At 36.5% G+C, this 24651-nt stretch overlaps 1 protein-coding gene across 1 annotated transcript in view; it reads right to left on the bottom strand.

Moving 5' to 3' along the window:
• The window catches only part of LOC110441918 (sodium-dependent serotonin transporter-like), a 117292-nt gene that overhangs the window by 15469 nt on the left and 77172 nt on the right, over positions 1-24651 (bottom strand). The window contains exons 4-6 of the mRNA XM_021485225.1: positions 18218-18352; positions 1443-1665; positions 307-445 (exon numbers count right to left, since the gene is read on the bottom strand). Coding sequence (XP_021340900.1) covers positions 307-445; positions 1443-1665; positions 18218-18352 — 497 coding nt within the window. The remainder of the gene's footprint in view (positions 1-306; positions 446-1442; positions 1666-18217; positions 18353-24651) is intronic.

Below are 24651 nucleotides of genomic sequence, written 5' to 3'. Positions count from 1 at the left end.
TTTTCAGGGTCGTATATAAATCTTGCAGTTCATATTTTGCCCTTCGTTACATCGATTTGAGTTCGAATAACGTTTGATTTCACTCCTGGCACTTTGGGGTTTTAAAATAATTTCGACGGGACGGTATAAACAATTGTTTTACGTTTGAAAACATTTTTTTTTTTTTTTTGCATAATCATGAATTGTGTCAAAGCTCTGCATCGTCTTTAGTGTGTTTTCTGGAGAAAAAAAAAAACGCTTTGTAGAACTAAGTCAAATGTTCCGCAATAAACGACAGGAGACCTAATTAACGTCCTGTTCAGTTACCTTCCCCGAAGACTTGATACCCTTCCACAAACAGAAGTAGACGACGACGAACACCCCCAGCAGACACATCAGCAGGTCCCACTTTGGAGGCCCAACGTGTTCTACACCGTTAGACTTCTGGATCTCCAAAACCTTGAATCTGAAATGCACGAACACAATATAATTCATGTGAATCTATATAATAGTCTTAAAACACGTTTAGAATACACAATTGTTAAACCTGCACATTGCATCGTGAACGATTAACCAACAAATCGAAAGTATACAGCGTCAACAAATAATTATTAATTCGGAAGCCAGTACCAACATGGGGTAAAAGACACCATTAGCAGCTAAAAGTACACAGTTATCCGGAGGTGATATGAATTCACTGAATGAGTAATAACAAAATATTTACAACACTGTCAAATCAGCCTGAATGAGTAATAACAAAATATTTACAACACTGTCAAATCAGCCTGAATGAGTAATAACAAAATATTTACAACACTGTCAAATCAGCCTGAATGAGTAATAACAAAATATTTACAACACTGTCAAATCAGCCTGAATGAGTAATAACAAAATATTTACAACACTGTCAAATCAGCCTGAATGAGTAATAACAAAATATTTACAACACTGTCAAATCAGCCTGAATGAGTAATAACAAAATATTTACAACACTGTCAAATCAGCCTGAATGAGTAATAACAAAATATTTACAACACTGTCAAATCAGCCTGAATGAGTAATAACAAAATATTTACAACACTGTCAAATCAGCCTGAATGAGTAATAACAAAATATTTACAACACTGTCAAATCAGCCTGAATGAGTAATAACAAAATATTTACAACACTGTCAAATCAGCCTGAATGAGTAATAACAAAATATTTACAACACTGTCAAATCAGCCTGAATGAGTAATAACAAAATATTTACAACACTGTCAAATCAGCCTGAATGAGTAATAACAAAATATTTACAACACTGTCAAATCAGCCTGAATGAGTAATAACAAAATATTTACAACACTCTGAAATAAGCCTGAATTTAAAAATAATCCAAATACTGAAAGTCCACGTCCATACAATATACTACTACAAGAAGACATGAAACCAGAAGTAAAGCCAACACGTACTAAACCACTTACAGGTAGTATTCCGAGGCGGCCAGCATGGTGTCGTTGGTGACTAGAGATTTGTTGTAACCGTCCACCACGGAGACGCAGTATTCAGTGTTCCAATGGTTTCCGCAGTGTGTCCAGGGAACTTCCGCCCGGAACGACATCACCAGGTAGTACAGGGCGTACGCTATGATAGTGTTGTAGTACATTCCCACAAAGGTCGCCACGAAACAGATCCCGTACCCTATACCTGTAAAAAAAAAAGTGTAAAATTAGTATATACACTTGTTAAACACGTGTAAATATTTTTGAAAAAATATGTAACATACGTGTACAATTACTATATATACTAGGGTTGTCAGTGGTTAACTGGTTAACCGGTTACTCGGCCGGAAGACCACGATGCGGTTATCAAAATCAATTATCCAACAGTCGGACATTTGTTTACCCTATAAGGAACCCCCTGTTTAACTGGCGTATACCTACACATTATCTAACTATGAGACAACAGTCGGACGTTGAAGGCAAAGCCTGTGCGGTTTATATACTTGATAGTAAAGATTGTCATAGAGATGCCGACCACACCATACAAAAAGCCTAAACAGGGAAAGGGAGCCAGAATGCGAATTGTGCAAGAGTGCACATTTGAATGATATATCGGTAAAAACATTAAAAGAAGTGCAATTATCTATGAATTAGGATGTCCTTTAAATTATGTTTCCCAAGAACAACATTATCGCCTTTGGTTTCGAGAGGAAATAGTGCAGCCCCTTTAACCTGACCAATGTTGTCTATCGCAATATGCTTATTGAGATTACATGTCTGTGTTTAGGCGTTGAGAACTTCACATACATGAGCAACTATCGTGCTTATTAAAGTATATTAATTTCAAATACGTTTTGAACAGAACATTTGCTAAATATACAATGAATGAGTTGTTGTACCAATTGACCCAATAACCGGTTACGCGGTCGGCAGGTTTTTCGAGTAACCGATTACTAACATTTGTCCGGTTTGATAGCCTTACATACACCTATAAAACATACGTTAAGTTTCATCATCACCTCCTTCAAACATATCTTCATTTATTAATAATAATCAAAGGTATTGGACACAAGTTCTTAAATCTTACTGTCTTACTAAACACATGTACAACCCGTGATAAATGGTACACTCAGCAAACAAATCCAAACACCTGTGCAGGGACTACCTGCTTAATGTTGTAGGTATTTCATCCAATGCTTTTTAAAACAAGTAAACGGAAACAGTGTACCCCAATACAAAGTTACTGAATAGCTTGGAGATGAACAGCAACTGCAATCTACTCAGAGATAAAAACTGAACCTGAAACGTAACCAGGGGTATGTGTAAGAGCAAAATATGTAATAGTCAAGGCAGATCATGGTGTCCTCCTATATAGCTTGTTACATCATCGCTTTAAATCAACTATTATTTTCATCATTCAATGGTGTCATACAAGTGATATACCATATGTTGGTATGATGTACAGAGAGTATGAAATTACTTAATTTAATTCGGAGAGAGAATTGGGAACATTGCGCCCGATGTTATAGACAGTATTTTATAATGGTTTCCGCCTGGAGCACAATCAGTGCAATCGGGTTGATGACGGGTCAACAACGCGGGAATACTTATTTGTGTATTATTTCCTTATTTGTGACATGATAAGGTTGTAACGTGGTTCAGTAATTAAAGTCACTATCACAAATGAATCGAACTATGTATTGCTTGGAAATGCCAGGCAATCAGTCCTTGTTTCCTCAACCTATATTTTGTCGGAAGAGTTTCGAATTCATAATGTGATATAAGTAAAGCAGGAACAACAATCGTTTTCTGTATTTCGGAATCCCCCAAAAAAACTAAATAGGAAATTGATGTACTGCTTTATTCCAGTCATCGGTTATATGTCTCGGTGTGAACTACACTTAATGTCTAAACGTGTTACACATGTAACCTGACTGTAGTTAGTTGTACCCGCGACCCAAGTGCCATTATCGGGGTACCATGTACTATTACAATTGTATAACGAGGTCAGGTCACAAGTACCCATAATTGAACACGTGCGTGAGACTTGGTCAATCGGTTAGGCTGTTTAAAATAGTTGGAAGTATTAGTGTTTGGTTTGTTGGATTATACTAATAACGCCATACATAGAACTACGTAATTCGTGAACAATTAGAAAAAAGCACTTGACTTTTAGGTATTTTGTATAACACCGATTGAAAACAAAGCACCGGACTCGTTGTTTTGTATACAACAGTTTGAAATCATAGCCTCCAACTCGCCAGTGGTTTTTTTTATATGTATATAACTAACGGGCGAGGACAAAGTACATCCGGTCGACGACAGGTCGACGGGCTCAATCAGTTGAATTATCATATATCACTATATGTGTATTCGTGTAGTAATTATACTTATGTTATGAATTATTATTCTAATAATTGCCTAACAGGGATAATAAGGGTTGTATTAAGTAATTCTCTCGTGAGTTTGATTAAAGGAAGTGCACCAAGAACCTTTTCAGTTTTCCATTAATGAAACATATTCGTTACAATGTGACTTTAGTGAGTGTGTTTATAACCCAATAGCTCTCTAACCTTTCATTGCTAGGCCACACACGGGTTTATTGTATGAAAAGGAAAATATTTATATAAACTATATTTTGTAGGTCACATAAACAATTAACAAACAGATAAACATTGTATTCAATACAAGCGCAGACACGATATACCTGCCCACATAAACACGTCTATTAACATTTGAGTGTGTTTTATAACATTTTCGTAACTATCCTTACACTACATTATAGCTTTTTAGCATTGAAGAGGGTTTTGAGGGGTTTTTTCAGGATTCTATCATTTGATTTGCACCCACGAGTTTGGTTTAAACTGATCCACGACCTTATGGTGATTTGATATCAGTGACAGTTGTTAGACCCCTCTGATTCATCAGTGTGCGGTGAAACAATCACAAAACATTAAACATGTACATGTGTACGTTTAAAGTATCCATTGTAGACGGGTCTGTAGTAACTCCAGCTTTCAGGTTAAGTAAAGCCTTAACCCATCACATATCTATGTGTATTTACATTTCCACTGCAAGTTCCCCTTTAAGCATAACCATAAGAAATTGCGTTCAATTAAGGATGAACGACATTTCTTTGAGATTCGTGCCATGAAAACATGAAATTGAAAAGAAAACGTTCAATCCTTATACATAAATCATACGATTGTAACACAAGAGGTACAGCACCTACGCATGCGCATACACGTTCACGCCATAAGAGCCCATCTATCCATAACTCTTTTATCTATATTAAAGAAACAAACTTGAATTGAAGTGATATTGTCAGAAGCTTTACTAGAATATGCGCGTATGCGAACACCTGCGATTTGGAAACATATATAACGTTATACGCGTGACATACATGACCTGCATATCAAACCTATTGATTTGGTAGCAAACTAGGCTATACTCTTTAAACCTATTGATAATGCCTGTGCGCACGCATATATGAATAAGGGGAAGACATATCCTTTATTCTTAAACAAATATTGATAATGTGTGGCTCCATGCTTAGTAGGGCATGCTCAACAACATAATTGCAAGTGTCCGTATTAGCATAAGATAACAGGAAGTAGCCATACAGTTGTATACCGTTGATCAGAGAACAACTATTGATAGCGTCTGGTAGAAAAGCGGAGTAAGATGTACCGTACCAAACGTTGCACTTTTGGTATTCATTGTTTGTATCTCTCTACAAAAGTATTGCAGTGTACCGTGCCCACACAGCAAAACAGGGGGTATCTTTATCATCACCTAAATAGAAAATAGGATTAGCAGGTCGCTAACTCTGCAGCCAGTTACTTAAGGTCTGTGTCTATATCTACACCAAATGAAAAATAATACATCCCCTGACAATTAACCAAGTACGTGTGATTTTCTGATTTCCAAATGAGTTATGGTAATTTTCCCTTTTTATTTATATCCTCCAAACATATCATTTGTCTCTTCAGGTCATTTGGTTGTACAAGGATATGATATATCTGATTGGACAAAAATGTCGATTATAACAGTTCATCTGATGGGGTGGACATTTCTTGAGGGATGAAATAGTGCTCTACCAAGCGACAAGGGGATATATTAACCCCGGCGTACTACCACTGTATCATGATTGGAGAAGTAAAAGCAGACAGGATTTTAAAGGGTCAATTTTAAGATATTTAAGATAATTGTACCGGGTGTTTATTACAAAAGCATCCATCGCCACGTAATGATAGACCCATTTTATATATAGGATGTGCGTCATTCCTTCGGAGTCGACGTAAACCTGTCAAGTATTGTATAAAAGCTACCAGGGACACCTGTATAGCCGCTCCAGCTTCTCATTACCACAAGTAAACTCGAGTCCGGAAATGGGACCAATCTGAAGGTGAGAAAACCCTTAGTCTGACAGTTACTATCTCCAAAACCATAATGTCTTCCATTGACTTGACATTTTTTATGACAAACACCACAAACGTTATCTTATAGTTTCAAATAACAACAAGGTAGCAGAATTCAACTTTAATTCTATAATTCTGAAAAACTCCCCATCACGGTATGAAACCCTTAATAAATCTGTTGAGAACATACACAAATAGTCTAAACAGCAAACCGACAGTTTATAGGACTCCACTCATTTCCTGTAATGACGGCGTCTCGTCTGCTCACCGAGAAAACCTACCCTTACGCACACTATGGCGGTTTATATTTGATTGACAGCCTCTGTAATAAATCATAAAAATGCATCGTTATAGAGACGCTCCAGAGACGATAAGGGAATTAGCACGTCTCGTGTCAGCAGCACTACCTCAATAGCAGATATGAAATATTGAACGAAAACGCTGGCATCTTTTGATACCGGGAGTATGGTCATATTACCATAAACGTTTGGCTTTCTACATCGAGAGACGGAGCTTTTAATACGGTGCTTTCTCAATTAGTATTTCTAGCGATTATCTGACGTAACCAGTTGGTCAAGTCTGAAGGTTGACTCTCAGTCACCGTGGTACCGTAGCCTTATAGCTCGAATTGATTTCGGCAGGGTTTACATGAAAATATACCACAAAATCTTCCCGAAGTGTTGACAACACCACAATTCGAACTCCAAATCGATAAACTAGGGCAAAATATGTACAAAGGAAAGGTTTACATGGAGACCCATGAAAAAAAAGTACAAAGAGTTTAAAACAAAGCGTCAAATGGTATGCAAACGTCTTCTGGTTCATTAAAACACCCGCCATTTAAATCTAGGTCAAACCCTAGTAACAAATAGCATGTTTCCTTATAAGATCATGATAGAGAACATAGACCTTGTTAACAGTCTTCATCACACTGCATCTTTGGAACCCTGTGTTGTATGTTTGTCAGTCAGCAGTCAGCGTCTATCCTGGAAGTCGGAGCAAGCTCCTGAATACTGAATTAAGTGTAGTATGTGAACACCTGTGTAGGGGAAGCAGGGATTTCACTATCAAGAAAATAAATGTTCATGATTGGAAAGGCATAATTGTCCCTCCTATCTTACAGCTCAGCAGTCAGCTAGACAGTATACATTGAAGAATATCTGAATGTGTATCTACGTTGACGGTAGACATTTAATAATATCTCAATGTTTAATTAAGTGGACGGTAAATATTTAAGATAATTTCAGTGTTAACTTAACGCTTAAAAGTATACATTTAAGTGCATTTTGATATAATAAATAATAATAATATTATACATCATTTGATATAGCGCCCTATCTAGCTAACATAAGCCACTCTAAAGAACTTTTCAGAAAGAAAATCCACAGTTAAATCGATCGAGATATGGTAGAACGATATACAAAGTTCATTCAGAAGAAGTCATATAGCTGACAAAGACCTAATTCAAGTGACGTCAATGAAAAAAAATTGTTTATGATAAAGTTATCGAATATGAGGAAAACTTATTGCGTCATTACGCAGCATTTTAATATCACAAACAAACTACTTAAAACATATTACAATGTTATTTGATACGGCTGTGTGTAGGGTTAATGATACAGCTATTTCAACAGAGGACACGATATGAAATAATGTTATCTGGGAGTAATGTTCAACTCCTACTTCCTAAAGGACTTCTTGATTATTGATAGATTTAATACATCCCACATCTGCAGGAATACAGGCATGTCCTTGTATATATTGTACAGTGACGGGTGATGAACCTATAAGGATGTAATGGAGTTGTTATGACCTTCTTTTGATATTTACGTTTTATAATAGCTGAACCACTAACGATAATATAGACCACACGAGTTTACATTTTTATCTAGAACAGACGCTGCCCGCGAAGTAAAATAGAGCAAATCAAGATCCAATTCTAGTAAAATTATGGCATTGCGTTTAACAGAAAATATATATTAATACGTCGTTACAGAAGTCCAAACACTGAGCTCAAACCCGCTACAGAAAAGCAACAAATCTATACGCATACAAAAATAAAAATGACACAAGAACCCTAACTGAACGGAGGCAAAACTCATCCCGCTTATTGCAAACGATGTCTTCCGTAAGATTAAGAAAAGCGATGAATGTCACCAAAGATAATATCTGTACTACTAGGATATCTGGTAAGGAATTATATATTATATGATGTTAACAGCCTATATTGAACAATTAACAGTACACAACTCTCGCGAAGTGTTTTTTTCGTCTACCGGTTACATCTTCCTAGAAAATGATGCTACTTGGAACACGGGCTCCTGTAGCGAGGCACGAATAACTGTACGATCGCGATATGGAATCCGTTTGTAATTTTGTGAAGTTACCGTTTACGTAACGATGAAGGTCAGTGTCGAGTTGAAAGGCTGACAAGGGATTCTGTGGTATCTTTAATTCTAACTCCTAGAGGGAAAATTCGAAGAAATTAGCTATTTCTAATTATTCAAGGCATTACCGCTGTATCTGACTGTTAACTAAAGGAATACAAATGCTTGCCATTTAAATGCCTGTGTATAACATCAGCCACGTTAGAATGCAGCATAACGGCTAGAGGTGCATTCATTACTCCTTGAGATAACGACAGTCTGTTAGAAATGTCTTCGCTGCCAGAAAAAGGTATCATTCAAAAACTAAATATTAGAGAAATATCAAAATAAGTCTGAGTTACATTAATGACAATGTTCTCCTATCTGCGATTACACTTATGAGACACGACGAAATGATCAACAAACATTTCAAAAGTAGGTGAATGGGGGAACGGCATGACCATGAGGAGAAGTGGTATTTTTGACCGTATTTTGAAAATGATGAAGATTTTAGGTTCAACTGAAGTTCTTTTGAATTTTATCAACCAACACTTGATCGATGCCGGCACGAGAATAGGAGGTATCAAAACATGCTTGACGTAATTTATTATTGTGCTTGTACTATTGCAGTAAGTATTCTGTTTACGAGTAGAGAGAGAGAAACAGGTATCAAAAATGCTTTTTACTTTTGACGAGTGCGGTCGATGTTAAAATTCTTATTTCAATGACGGCAATATACAACAATACATCGACGATCCTTGTCTTTGATATCAACTTCAACTTAATCTTCACAGCAAATCATCTTCAAAATTTTAACAAAATATCTACCACAAAATAAAACAATAAAGATCTAAATAAACCACCGTCACAAATACACGAACGTGTAATTGCTGTAAAGATTTCAAACCATTCCTTCTCATCAGAATATGTTAATCAGGGAACAATGACGTCGATATTAACAAAATCGCTAAAATGTTAATAGCTACAAATGACAATAAATCCACAAAAGCAGGTTGAAGCGATGTAAACGTTAAAGGCTAGCATAAGTATAGCTTACTGTGAAACTGTTATATCATACAGAAGCCATGTTTTGAATTTTTCCACACGAACATTGGTTTTGGGGTAATTAATCCACGTATATTTGTTCAAAAATAAAAATGCAAAATCCAACGTCACGATATTTGAAGCAAAACAAATGATCATTGTGCGAATTTAAGAAGAAGTAATTGCTTAAGTCTGCAGTTATTTTCAGAGAACATGTAAGTACGATTGGTCTGTAATCTTACAAAATACTCGGAGTGTACGTGAAAAAACATACTAATACTAATGGTTTGTAATTTTATACAATTCTGACAATTTACGCATATGTAGAGATTCTGACACGTGTCTATTTTGGGTTCTATCTTATTTCTCCTTTACACACATAATGGGTTTGTATTCATATCTCTTGAGGGTAAAAAAACCACGAATTGTAATTGACAATGCAAAACAGAAACCAATTTCATCATCAAATATAAATAACACACGCCACAGCTTAGCTGAATATAGAAGCATGTTCACTAGTCTGTTTTGCCGATAACACAGACACGTCTTATTCTCGTTAGGAAGGGCTTGCATTATGTCCTGTAACAAAGATGTCTGAGGATGTAAGCGATTCAGATCTTAGAGAAAAGCTAATTTACTTTATATCGGATTCTGCTCTTTTGTGAATTGTTTGAAATGCCCAAATGTTTCAAACACGTCGTAATCGGAGTATAAACTACCAGTAACACCATTCCAACATCCGAAATCGGCAAAAGTTGGGCAAATAAAAAACACAGTTGGCCATAATCTGCCAATTTGCTGGCGAATCTTGGTCGTAACAAATCTTGATTGAATCCCTGTCAAACATACGTTATATTGTCACAGCGCTGTTTGACTGTCCACGCCGTATGTATATAAATATGACCCTATATACAATACTTTAATTATACACCATTGATTTCATGTCACGAGTTTCCGATTCTGGTTGACTTGATGGTTAGCAAAGACGTATTGACATGTATCACGCGACACTGAGACAACGCCCGGACACTGGACATCTGTCAACCACTCCAAAACCACGGAAAGTCAAACTAGTGCTCATATTGAGTGTTGATTACAGACAGTTTATCCCTTATTTAATGCTCTGACAATATTTAACGACTTTAATTGTTTTATGTTAAAATTTAAGGGCACACTATATTAGATTTATAGGTAACTTAGACCTTGAAAACGTTACCAGGTCTAGATTCGCGCGTAATGACAACCTCACGACAAAATCACACTTAAAAGTGTTGTATGTAGCAGTGAAATAACATAATGTCCTCCTCCTATCAGCTGTCTTTATTCCTACGTGATAACTGGCCTCCTCCTATCGTCTGTCTCCATTCCTACGTGATAACTGACCTCCTCCTATCATCTGTCTTTATTCCTACGCGATAACTGACCTCCTTCTATCATCTGTCTTTATTCCTACTTGATAACTGACCTCCTCCTATCGTCTGTCTCCATTGCTACGTGATAACTGACTTCCTCCTATCATCTGTCTTTATTCCTACGTGATAGCTGACCTCCTCCTATCGTCTGTCTCCATTGCTACGTGATAACTGACTTCCTCCTATCATCTGTCTTTATTCCTACGTGATAACGGACCTCCTCCTATCAGCTGTCTCCATTCCTCCGTGATAACTGACCTCCTCCTATCATCTGTCTCAATTCCTACGTGATAACTGACCTCCTCCTATCATCTGTCTTTATTCCTACGTGATAACGGACCTCCTTCTATCATCTGTCTTTATTCCTACGTGATAACGGACCTCCTCCTATCATTTGTCTCCATTCCTACGTGATAACTGACTTCCTCCTATCATCTGTCTCCATTCCTACGTAATAACTGACCTCCTCCTATCATCTGTCTCAATTCCTACGTGATAACTGCCCTCCTCCTATCATCTGTCTTTATTCCTACGTGATAACGGACCTCCTCCTATCATTTGTCTCCATTCCTACGTGATAACTGACTTCCTCCTATCATCTGTCTCCATTCCTACGTGATAACGGACCTCCTCGTATCATCTGTCTCCATTCCTACGTGATAACTGGCCTCCTCCTATCACCTGTCTTTATTCCTACGTGATAACTGACCTCCTTCTATCATCTGTCTTTATTCCTACGTGATAACTGACCTCCTCCTATCATCTGTCTCCATTCCTACGTGATAACGGACCTCCTCCTATCATCTGTCTCCATTCCTACGTGATAACGGACCTCCTCCTATCATCTGTCTCCATTCCTACGTGATAACTGACCTCCTCCTATCATCTGTCTCCATTCCTACGTGATAACTGACCTCCTCCTATCATCTGTCTCCATTCCTACGTGATAACTGACCTCCTCCTATCATCTGTCTCCATTCCTACGTGATAACTGACCTCCTCCTATCATCTGTCTCCATTCCTACGTGATAACTGACCTCCTCCTATCATCTGTCTCCATTCCTACGTGATAACTGACCTCCTCCTATCATCTGTCTCCATTCCTACGTGATAACTGACCTCCTCCTATCATCTGTCTCCATTCCTACGTGATAACTGACCTCCTCCTATCATCTGTCTCCATTCCTACGTGATAACTGACCTCCTCCTATCATCTGTCTCCATTCCTACGTGATAACTGACCTCCTCCTATCATCTGTCTCCATTCCTACGTGATAACTGACCTCCTCCTATCATCTGTCTCCATTCCTACGTGATAACTGACCTCCTCCTATCATCTGTCTCCATTCCTACGTGATAACTGACCTCCTCCTATCATCTGTCTCCATTCCTACGTGATAACTGACCTCCTCCTATCATCTGTCTCCATTCCTACGTGATAACTGACCTCCTCCTATCATCTGTCTCCATTCCTACGTGATAACTGACCTCCTCCTATCATCTGTCTCCATTCCTACGTGATAACTGACCTCCTCCTATCATCTGTCTCCATTCCTACGTGATAACTGACCTCCTCCTATCATCTGTCTCCATTCCTACGTGATAACTGACCTCCTCCTATCATCTGTCTCCATTCCTACGTGATAACTGACCTCCTCCTATCATCTGTCTCCATTCCTACGTGATAACTGACCTCCTCCTATCATCTGTCTCCATTCCTACGTGATAACTGACCTCCTCCTATCATCTGTCTCCATTCCTACGTGATAACTGACCTCCTCCTATCATCTGTCTCCATTCCTACGTGATAACTGACCTCCTCCTATCATCTGTCTCCATTCCTACGTGATAACTGACCTCCTCCTATAATCTGTCTCCATTCCTACGTGATAACTGACCTCCTCCTATAATCTGTCTCCATTCCTACGTGGTAACTGACCTCCTCCTATCACCTGTCTTTATTCCTACGTGATAACTGACCTCCTCCTATCATCTGTCTTTATTCCTACGTGATAACTGACCTCCACCTATCATCTGTCTCCATTCCTACGTGATAACTGACTTCCTCCTATAATCTGTCTCCATTCCTACGTGGTAACCGACCTCCTCCTATCACCTGTCTTTATTCCTAAGTGATAACTGACCTCCTCCTATCATCTATCATCTGTCTCCATTCCTACGTGATAACTGACCTCCGCCTATCATCTGTCTCCATTCCTACGTAATAACTGACCTCCTCCTATCATCTGTCTTTATTCCTGCGTGATAACTTAACTGACCTCCTCCTTTCAGCTGTCTTTATTCCTACGTGATAACTGACCTCCTCCTATCATCTGTCTTTATTCCTTCGTGATAACAGACCTCCTTCTATCATCTGTCTCCATTCCTACGTGATAACTGACCTCCTCCTATCAGCTGTCTTTATTCCTACGTGATAACTGACCTCCTCCTATCATCTGTCTCCATGTTACAATTTATACTAACACTGGTAAATATAACTTAATATATAAGTCAAGTTTATGTTATATTGTAAATGACATGTTACGATTCCTTTTAACACATTATATTCCACTTAATATGAGAAAATAAATCCTATCAGATTACAGTTTTCACTTGAATCAGGTGTAGTTGATCAAGTGTGGATTTTGAACAATTTTATCATTTCTTGCACATTCAATTTACTGGATACGGGGCTATATTTTGACAAAACATTTATTGATTTGTACGAATGTTTGTTAACTCGAGCACGTACTGTATTTGGAAAGTCACATACAGAAACAGTTTCTTCACACTTGATAAACTAATTATACTATCTTGATCATAGTTTAGGTATTTCAGTCATGTAAACCTCTCGAGGAAGCTAGCAGCTGGAGACCGAGTATAAGAAAGGTCCCCATTGTTAAAGACAGTTAATGACATTATGCACAATATCACATGCAAACAAACAAATTATTTATTCTTTTAAAGGAAAAACTCCAAGGGCATAAATGTATCAGCATCAACTAAGAAGTGTAAAAAATAAATCAAGGTCACCATGAAATGTTCTGTAATCATTGTGTAGCTGTACAGGCAATGTAGTGTAGAAACAAGGTCACCATGACATGTTCTGTAATCATTGTGTAGCTGTAACAGGCAATGTAGTGGAGAAACAAGGTCACCATGAAATGTTCTGTAATCATTGTGTAGCTGTACAGGCAATGTAGTGTAGAAACAAGGTCACCATGACATGTTCTGAAACTATTTATACTGAAGATGGAATCAACAACCACAAACAGCAGGCTATAAGACGAACACTAGAAGGATGCAGGCTATAATATAACTAATGTGTTTACAACACTGTTTCATCAACTTTTTAATGTCTGCACAATAATCCTTCTAAGACAGTTTTTCATATGGCGACCAAATCACCAACTCTTTAGGAAATATATCCACGGCTACTTAAAGAAGTGTGTGTACCTTAATTATCTAAAGGATAATATATAGAACATTTGTCTGAAATCATCTTTTACGTATCATAGTAGATATTTAAGTATATTTTTGCTTTGTTTGCACCACATAAATTAAAACAAAGCAAGCTAGCTTTAGCCAATGCAAACCAATACAGCAAAGCGATTAACAACTTCCATTAAAACTCCTGATAAGATAATTCACCTATGGGATTAAAAATGTGGTAAATGACTTTTTTTATTACATCTATCTACACACGAGGTCAAAATCTTACCAAAATCGATTGTTTTACTTTGACACATCTATTGTTGAATGGTGTGAGGAAGTGACGAGCTCAGCTGGTGTACTGTGAGGAAGCGACGAGCTCAGCAGGTGTGCTGTGAGGAAGTGACGAGCTCAGCAGGTGTGCTGTGAGGAAGTGACGACCTCAGCTGGTGTGCTGTGAGGAAGTGACGACCTCAGCAGGTGTGCTGTGAGGAAGTGACGACCTCAGCAGGTGTGCTGTGAGAAAGTGACGAGCTCAGCAGGTGTGCTGTGAGGAAGCGACGAGAGCTCAGCTGGTGTACTGTGAGGAAGCGACGAGCTCAGCAGGTGTGCTGTGAGGAAGTGACGAGCTCAGCAGGTGTGCTGTGAGGAAGTGACGACCTCAGCTGGTGTGCTGTGAGGAAGTGACGACCTCAGCAGGTGTGCTGTGAGGAAGTGACGACCTCAGCAGGTGTGCTGTGAGAAAGTGACGAGCTCAGCAGGTGTGCTGTGAGGAAGCGACGAGAGCTCAGCTGGTGTTCTGTGAGGAAGCGACGAGCTCAGCAGGTGTGCTGTGAGGAAGTGACGAGCTCAGCAGGTGTGCTGTGAGGAAGTGACGAGCTCAGCTGGTGTGCTGTGAGGAAGTGACGACCTCAGCAGGTGTGCTGTGAGGAAGTGACGACCTCAGCAGGTGTGCTGTGAGAAAATGACGAGCTCAGCAGGTGTGCTGTGAGGAAGCGACGACCTCAGCAGGTGTGCTGTGAGGAAGCGACGAGAGCTCAGCTGGTGTGCTGTGAGGAAGTGACGAGCTCAGCAGGTGTGCTGTGAGGAAGCGACGAGCTCAGCAGGTATGCTGTGAGGAAGCGACGAGCTCACCTGGTGTGCTGTGAGGAAGCGACGAGCTCACCAGGTGTGCTGTGAGGAAGCGACGAGCCCACCAGGTGTGCTGTGAGGAAGCGACGAGCTCACCAGGTGTGCTGTGGCTTTACGGTTCAATTTGGAAGAGAAATGCTACCAGTGACCTGTAAATATCGCTGAGACACCTTTGTTGTGGTAGACCTACATACCGGACACTATCTAGGGTTTGTCATCGTGTTAGTGGACAAACAGGTGCACGTCTGGCACAGTTAATCACAACAAAGTAGCCACTGTTTATAGACAAGGTCGTACACCAAAATGTCGATAAGATTTTACCAAGACATTTCATGCAACGACCTTGATATATGTAATTTGGGGAGGTTAATCGACGTTAAGAGGTGAACGATGACGGACGTTATCATTTGTTACAGGTTAGATGGTACCGGGTGCACGTTTGAGCAGCACAGCCGGTGAAGGAAGTTGTGATATTCACAGATTACGCGATAGGCGTTGATGGACACTAAAATGTGTATATGTTACACGATAGGAGTTAACATTCCAATAAGTTGGAGATGATGTATAAACAGTACAGTAATAAAAACATATTCCAAAACATAAATACAATGAGTAAAGTCAGAACATAAATTTAATTTAATTTAAAAAAAAAAAAATGGTCCAGGAACAACCAACATGACGTTCAAGCTCAGAAAAGCATGTAGTCTATACATAACCGAACGTGTTGTACAACCAATAGAATAAGGTACCGAGATATAGATTATATAAGATCGTGATATTGAGGGTTACATTTTGTTCCTAAGTGATAGAAGCCCCATGGATATACTCCATATAATTCGCGGTTAAATGGCTAACATCGTGACTGACCCTTATTTTTCTACTGTAGACATAGGTCATACAGTAAGGTGGTTAGGTAACATTTATTGTCGTACAAATCGTAAATATAGATGATCTTAATTGTCATATTGTAGGTAATTGATATAGGGTTTGGTAGTGAGGAAACCATATGTATTATACTGTAGATAAATGTCATAAAGCCCTGGAAGTGATATCATCATTATTGTCATACTTTAGGAAAATGTCATAGAGTTTGGTAGTGAGGTATTAAAAGGTCGTATTTTAAATTCTTAAGTTTTACAGTATAGCTAAAATACAAGTAGATTTCGAAAATTAAGTTATTGAAGGACAGACGCCATGTATATATCTGAATATGAAAGTAGATCGGCCAAATTCACGTGTCCTTAAGACTTTTATTCGGATAATTAATACAATTGAACAGGGGCACTTAATTATTTTTATTTTTCGCTGTTTATAATTGATTTCTGTCGCTTATGTTAACAATAGTATCGAATGTCTATAGTCTGTCGTCGGTTCGATATAATGGCTATAATAGGGCTAAGAGTTTGGAAAGAAAACGATTCTGTAACAAACTGCTGTTTGTAACTATCGCTGGTGCAGTTATACATTTAGGGAATACAATAGAGGCAAGGAACAACTGCCTTAAAGATTGTCTTTTATTTTTATTAAAACTATAGAGGATGTTTAATAGTTTTCCATTGAATACCAAATATTTAACAGATATGGCTTCGTCGTCGTGATGAATACCGATATATTCCGCCTTACAAGTGAAACGTGTTTGGTATTCGACGAGGAAACCATAAGTCTTTCTCTTAATTACACTTGTATACTGCCTACGGCAGCGAAAATGTTACTGCGTCAAACATTTAGGGATGTAGGTTAATCTTTGGCGCCATTATCGAATTGCGTCACGCTTGACTAAAGACTTGCGTCGCTTTGAAAGATCCGCTCATTGCAATCCTATCGTTTTCTGTTCATATCTGGTAAAATTTGCTAACAAAATGCGATCGATTATACAATCTGATAAATATCTTTCGTATCAAAACAACCATTTATTCAATCGTCGCTTTGTTTGCATCTCACCAGAAAGTTTGCAGCTTCGGATCCAGTAATCAATTTGATTGATCAGTATCAAAAGACATTTGTCTCAGTATAAAAGATATAAGTTTTGAGAAGTGGATAGAATTATATATATATATGTATTACATATATCACAAAACCAAAAATATCCATCTTTCACCATATGGTGTTCAGAAAAAATATCGACGGTTTGGGATGGACTACAAAAAAAATCAAAAATCTGAGTTCTGTATGTAAATAACGATAATGTTGTCAGAAAATTTAAATCCAGATCAAAACCCCCGAATGCAAAAATCGCTTTTCTCGAAAAACATTTAAGAATTCCACAAATAGTTTAAACGTTTGTGGATGTCGTCACACTTCTGTTCGGTAGGTAGAGAATTCGAACGCAACACATCGCTTGCGATTTAGTCATACACTGTATCTGTTTTTTTAGATGCAAGGAAGCAATGTTGAATTTATAAATAAAAACGCACAGAGGTCTAAAGTCGTAGTGTTAACTGTAGAGGAAATAAATATCTCTCGTATACTGGAAGGCACATTAGTAAGGATATGGAGTCGTTTCTAAAATTCCTATATTAAACCTCGCAACACTGCAATGTGTAACCGGGAAGCCTTGATGTATTAAAGGTTGCGTAAAATCTGAGGGGCTTTTTGGGATGTTCGTAATGAGATATATAGAATAATTGATATCGTAATAAAATCTGTCCGAGTCGTCGTTACCAAATCACAGTATTATATATCCAGACCATCAGGCTTATTCAAGTTGTGTCGTGACATAAAAAACGCGAGTGCTTTAAATACTCTGTCATGTTTAGCTCACATAAAATCTTGGGACAAGTGTTTGACTCACGAGTAAACATTGGACATATTCTCTAACATATTTCACTCACGAATAAACATTGGACATATTCTCTAACATATTTCACTCACTAGTAAACATTGAACATATTCTCTAACATATTTCACTCCCGAGTAAACATTGAACATATTCTCTAACATATTTCACTCACCCGTAAACATGGGGCATATTCTTTGCCATACGTTGATTGCGCCACACCTCTGGTACTGTCCAAGAGCCAGCTCCATATAGAAAAGGGGAATTCCTAAGAACACCAGCATAATGATGTACGGAATCAGAAACGCACCTGTAACATAAAAATACACGTGTCTATAATATACTTTAGGGATACAACTGTAATATGAATATACACGTGTCTATCATATACTATAGGGATGCACCTGTAGCATGCAGACATATGTATCTAAAATATTCTAACAGGGTCAGATTAAACTGATATTTAAGCTAGCTTAACTAAACGTATGCAAGTTAAACGAGAAAAGAACACATCGATAAACTAGTGGCAGAAATCTACTACCAAAACAGTGTTTGCCTCCTTTCGTCAGCCCAAATTTAAGAACATCATCACTGTCAGCCTCGATTTAAGAATATTTTCCCTGTCAGATTCGATTGAAAAATAGTGTTCCTGTAGGCCTCAATTTAAGTGTATTATCCCTGTAAGCTGCGATTTTAAAATATCATTTCTGTCAGCGTTGTATCATGAAGATCATCACTATCAGCCTCGATTTGAAAATGTTTTTTTCTGTCAACCTCGACTTCACTTTGATTCTCAGTCTGACTTATATATGAGATTGACACAATGAGGGACTGACAGGGAAATCTACAGTATTTGACATCTCCGGTGTGCTAGTAGACCGTATTAACGGGGCTTTAAAACAATCATGATTATGATATATCAGCCATATGTAGATCTATCGCATATAATTAGTGGTTATATCTATCTATAGGGAAAATAATAAAGATAAGCTGTAAATGTACCTTTGGTAAAATGTATGTTCCTGTAATATCTTGTAAATTTCACATTAAATAGTGTGAATTATGCGTCACAACTCCAGATGGTGTAATAATAATAATTTCATTGATCAGCAGTGATTTATGATTCTATCAGCCGACATTAATCATGTGTCCGCGTGTGAAGTGACACACAGCTGTCATACAAACACAGAATTGACAGCAATGGACACGGGGGCCTGAACCATTCAATACGGGTCCTCTTACTTACTGTTGACGGGTTTAGTATCTTAGGATATCAGAACAAACGCTTGTATAACATTACAGATTTAAAACTTGTTCGATTATACTAAACTGTACTGAAAGCCTCGCTAGCCGTCTGGATTGACATGGGCACCGGTCCCTGTGACGTCGTAACAATCAGTGAACACAAGGAATGTAATTATCATTAGTTCTCGGTCTATTTTCGTTACTTGATTAGTAGGTTACTGAGACAATCAGTGAAATCTGACATCCACTAGTTTCTCCTCTACCGATAGACCGATGATACCCACATGAATGCATATGAAATAAAATAAATAAAAAATGTGTTTAAACTATCAAGAGTATTTTTGTCAGTAATTGAATACAGTGAAATCCGTGATTCCCACCACGAATGTATGATGAACATACAAGGTGCAAACACGGAATTATTGAGACAACCTTAAACCATTTTGCGTCAAAAACGGAAGTATGTTTATTTCGGAAAACTATAAGAAAAAAATATAGATTCTTAATTAGCTTCAGGGTATGATTTCATTAACACATTAACAGTCACATAAGAGTGGAAACAAAGGTATTAACTTTAAAATACAATATAGATATTGTATACAATGTATTAGTTCGCTCATATATATGTCAGAGTGTACAATATATGCATCAAGTTGATACGAAATGGTTTACAAAGTAGTAACAAGAAAGTCATCCATTTGTTACATTTGTTTAATCGTCCCTACGTTCAAGGTGTTACAACCGTATACATGCATAGTAACGTACAAACATTGTGATCACTAATAAGCGAACTTATATATGTACAATGTATTACATCAATAAATATAAATGTATATACTATAAATTACCACTGTATATATAAATGTATATACTATATATTACCACAGTATATATAAATGTAAATACTATATATTACCACAGTATATATAATGCATATACTATATATTATCACAGTATATATAAATGTATATACTATATATTACCACATTATATATATATGTATATACTATATATTACCACAGTATATATAAATGTAAATACTATATATTACCAGGGTATATATAATGTATATACTACATATTATCACAGTAGATATAAATGTATATACTATATATTACCACAGTATATATAAATGTATATACTACATATAACCACAGTATATATAATGTATATACTACATATAACCACAGTATATATAAATTTATATTCTATATATTACCACAGTATATATAAATGTATATACTAAATATTACCACTTAAAATATAAATGTATATACTACATATTACCACAGTATATATAAATGTATATACTACATATTACCACAGTATCTATAAATGTATATACTATATCTTACCACAGTATATATCATGTATATACTACATATAGCCACAGTATATATAATGCATATACTATATATTACCACAGTATATATAATGTATATACTACATATAATCACAATAGATATAAATGTATATACTATATATTACCACAGTATATATAAATGTATATACTATATCTTACCACAGTATATATAAATGTATATACTATATATTACCACAGTATATTTAAATGTAAATACTATATATTACCACAGTATATATAAATGTATATACTATATATTTCCACAGTATATATATATGTATATACTATATATTACCACAGTATATATAATGCATATACTATATATTATCACAGTAGATATAAATGTATATACTATATATTACCACAGAATATTTAAATGTAAATACTATATATTACCACAGTATATATAAATGTATATACTACATATTACCACAGTATATATAATGTATATACTACATATAACCACAGTATATATACATTTATATACTATATATTACCACAGTATATATAAATGTATATACTACATATTACCACAGTATATATAAATGTATATACTACATATTACGACAGTATATATAAATGTATATACTATATATTACCACAGTATATATGAATGTTTATATTATTTATTACCACTGTATATATAAATGTATATACTATATATTACCACAGTATATATAAATGTATATACTATATATTACCACAATATATATAAATGTATATACTACATATTACCACTGTATAGTTAAGCATTGAACTGTTACCAGATGCAGTATACAGTCGATATGAATGCAATTTGGGTGACATATAAATAGAATGTCGCCCGTTAGGGCGACATGACAAATAAATAGAATGTTATGTCAGACATGACAGATAAATAGAATGAATATTTATCTGTCACCCAAATTGCATTCATGTCGACTGTATACTGCATCTGGTAACAGTTCAATGCTTATATTTACATTTATATAGTTTGTATTTTATAGTAACTACCAAAAATACGGTTGAATTTTCCGCTTATCATATAAGTGACGTCAGTGAGTTCAAATCCCAGAACAGCCGAATTTTCCAGAAGAAATAATATAGTCCCTCGTGTCATTGCAAACCACACGTACATAAAATGGTTTGATCAAATACTTAACTTTATTATTTATTTCATATAAGTGTGTATATGTTGAAAAATTGTTAATAATTGCATTTAAAATGTTTGAAATTAAAGCTGTTTTCGAGCATTGATAGATTACATGTATTTGGAAGTGATGCGGCGCTGAACGGATTTGATTGTTTCCTCGGAAACGCTTATGTATCCATCGACTGGAATATTACGTTATTTTCAGAAGCATATATACTCGGAAAATTGTAATCAAAGTGGTCCTTTCAGTAGGTGACAACGTTTCCAAGGACATTTCGTTTGAAACAGATTCCATGTCTAATCGATCAGATTAGCATCGCTAGCAGACGATGTTCACAGGGTTCGGTTTCGTGATTTTGAGTAATGGATGATATCACTGAAGAACCACAACACTTAAAAAGGTATTTACACACATTCTAAAACCTTGTCGATACCCTCGACTTTTACAAGGTTTTATAAATGCTGTATTTTAGTGTTGTGGTTATTCACTGATGCTATGCATAACTCATAATCTCGAAACCGAGCCCCTGTGTGATGACGTTGACAAACTTGGTAATTTCGTATCTAGAATAGCGCTTACAATAATTGTGTGGTACCTACACATCTTATAATAAATTTATATTGTCATAATATGTCAATTTGCTTTATTTTTTGCGATCACCTACATTGCTAAATGCTAACGAACCCAGAAAGTTCTTTTGACTATAGGCCTATTGATCAATATCGGATGTGACTGGCGGCCATGTTTGTTTACCTTTTACCAGTTTTATTCCTACACTGGCCGTATCACTGTAAATTGTAGTATACAGTCTCATATACTGCAATTTGGTTTACTAACGACGTATAGGCAAATGCAACACAGAATGTAATTATAAATGTATATACTACATATTACCACAGTATATATAGATGTATATACTATATATTACCACAGTATATATAAAAAGTACGTACAGTACAATGTATTATATAAATAGATATTTTTACATACAACATGTAACTTGTATGTAGATCGTGATGTTATCATGTAATACGAATCACAAATGCTGATATTGCTAAACCTTTTCGGAGTTCTTTTGTTAGTTAATTGGTTCAAATCACAAAGATGGCATTTGTAATATTTAAAAACTCGTATTTTTCTTCAATCATCAAATGGACATTAAAGAAACGCTTGTTGACACAGTCTTGTATTGTGGTATATATTAAACTTGGCACGGTACATCTCCTTGTAATTTGGTCCAACATGGAATGACCAGATCCATGGTAAAGCTATTATACGTTAGTAAAGGTAATCACTGGGCGTCTACCTGTGTTGAACAGGTGTATGTTCGACTCCCACAGTCATATTATACGTCATTGAATCATAGGTGGCGCTCATTGTGTAGTCAACAACAATACAAAAATGCAAGTCTTTGTTCAATTATTGATTGGTGAAGAAAATCTATTAAAATCTACATTTATTTTACACATTATACCAAGTTTAATACACGTGTATTTTCCGAATCGTTTCAATGTTTGCGAGATAAGGTTATGACAAAATTTTGTTTATCTATCGTATGTCTTATGAATTGATGTTTTCACTAAAAGCGCATTCTCCTCTGGTAATCTCTTGTGAGGCGATGTTTTGCTGAAAACTGTGTTTGTCTATCGTATATGTTGTAAGCTAAGGTTTGTGTGAGAAACCTAATTGCGTGTAGTACATATCAGAATCCGTTTAGACGAAGATAATATTGTTAGACATTACGCTGTGGAAGAGGAGCATGAATAAAAAGAAATACAAGCAGTTTCCCAAATCGTTTTAATTCAAAGAATCAACGTAATTATATGTAATGTAAGCACACGTATCTTATATTCAAGGTGTTAATATTGATCGTAACAATCTATGTGTATTTCTCCCTGTTTTATTTTTGTGTAATATATTTTTCGCAAATTGAATCACCAAACTGTATAAGGGCATTCAGATTGCGCCTAATGCTCATCTATCTAAGTGTCCGTGTGTGTCTATTTAGATAGGACACATGTTGAACATGATGGATGGTAGTGTACAATCAGATGAATTCACAAACTAAATATATATTTTAAACGTTGCTACTGACAAAGAAGTTTTTTTCACTTCTCTTCGTAATGTAAAAGGTCGTTCTCTAAGTAAGTTTTATGAGCAAAGAGGAAATTCTAGTTACTAAGTGTTGTCTGTAAGGATTTCTTTACGCAGAAATCTAATATCATTTACAACGAAGTCCTCATAAGATACACCAGATGATCTAAGTATAAATCAAGGAGTGGTCAAAAGCTCCCCTATAGAAATTATCGACTAATATTGTCCACTAGGTTCTTTACACCCACAGCTACGTACAGTTGTATTAACATTTACAAAGATACTGTTTTAATAGTTTTGTCAGCTGGTCGTCGTGGGGTTGGACATATACAATCTTTTACAGCAGGATTTTCTATGTATGACATTGACAATCTAATCTTCAAGCACATGTACACGTTAACGTTTGTTTTAATCCAGCTAATAATTTGCAATCTGACTGCCCATGGTACAACATAAATGGCCGTACCATATGATACCATGTCCTGGTGTCATTTACACTCTGACTGCCGAGGGTACAACATAAATGGCCGTACCATATGATACCATGTCCTGGTGTCGTCTACACTCTGACTACCCAGGGTACAACATAAATCGCCGTACCATATGATACCATGTCCTGGTGTCGTCTACACTCTGACTACCCAGGGTATAACATAAATGGCCTTACCAGATGATACCATGTCCTGGTGTCGTCTACAATCTGACTGACCAGGGTATAACATAAATAGCCGTACCAGATGATACCATGTCCTGGTGTCGTCTACAATCTGACTG

Source organism: Mizuhopecten yessoensis, unplaced genomic scaffold (assembly GCF_002113885.1).
Source record: "Mizuhopecten yessoensis strain PY_sf001 unplaced genomic scaffold, ASM211388v2 scaffold716167, whole genome shotgun sequence".
NCBI classification, from domain to species: Eukaryota; Metazoa; Mollusca; class Bivalvia; order Pectinida; family Pectinidae; genus Mizuhopecten; species Mizuhopecten yessoensis.
This window is presented reverse-complemented; position numbering and strand designations above follow the sequence as displayed.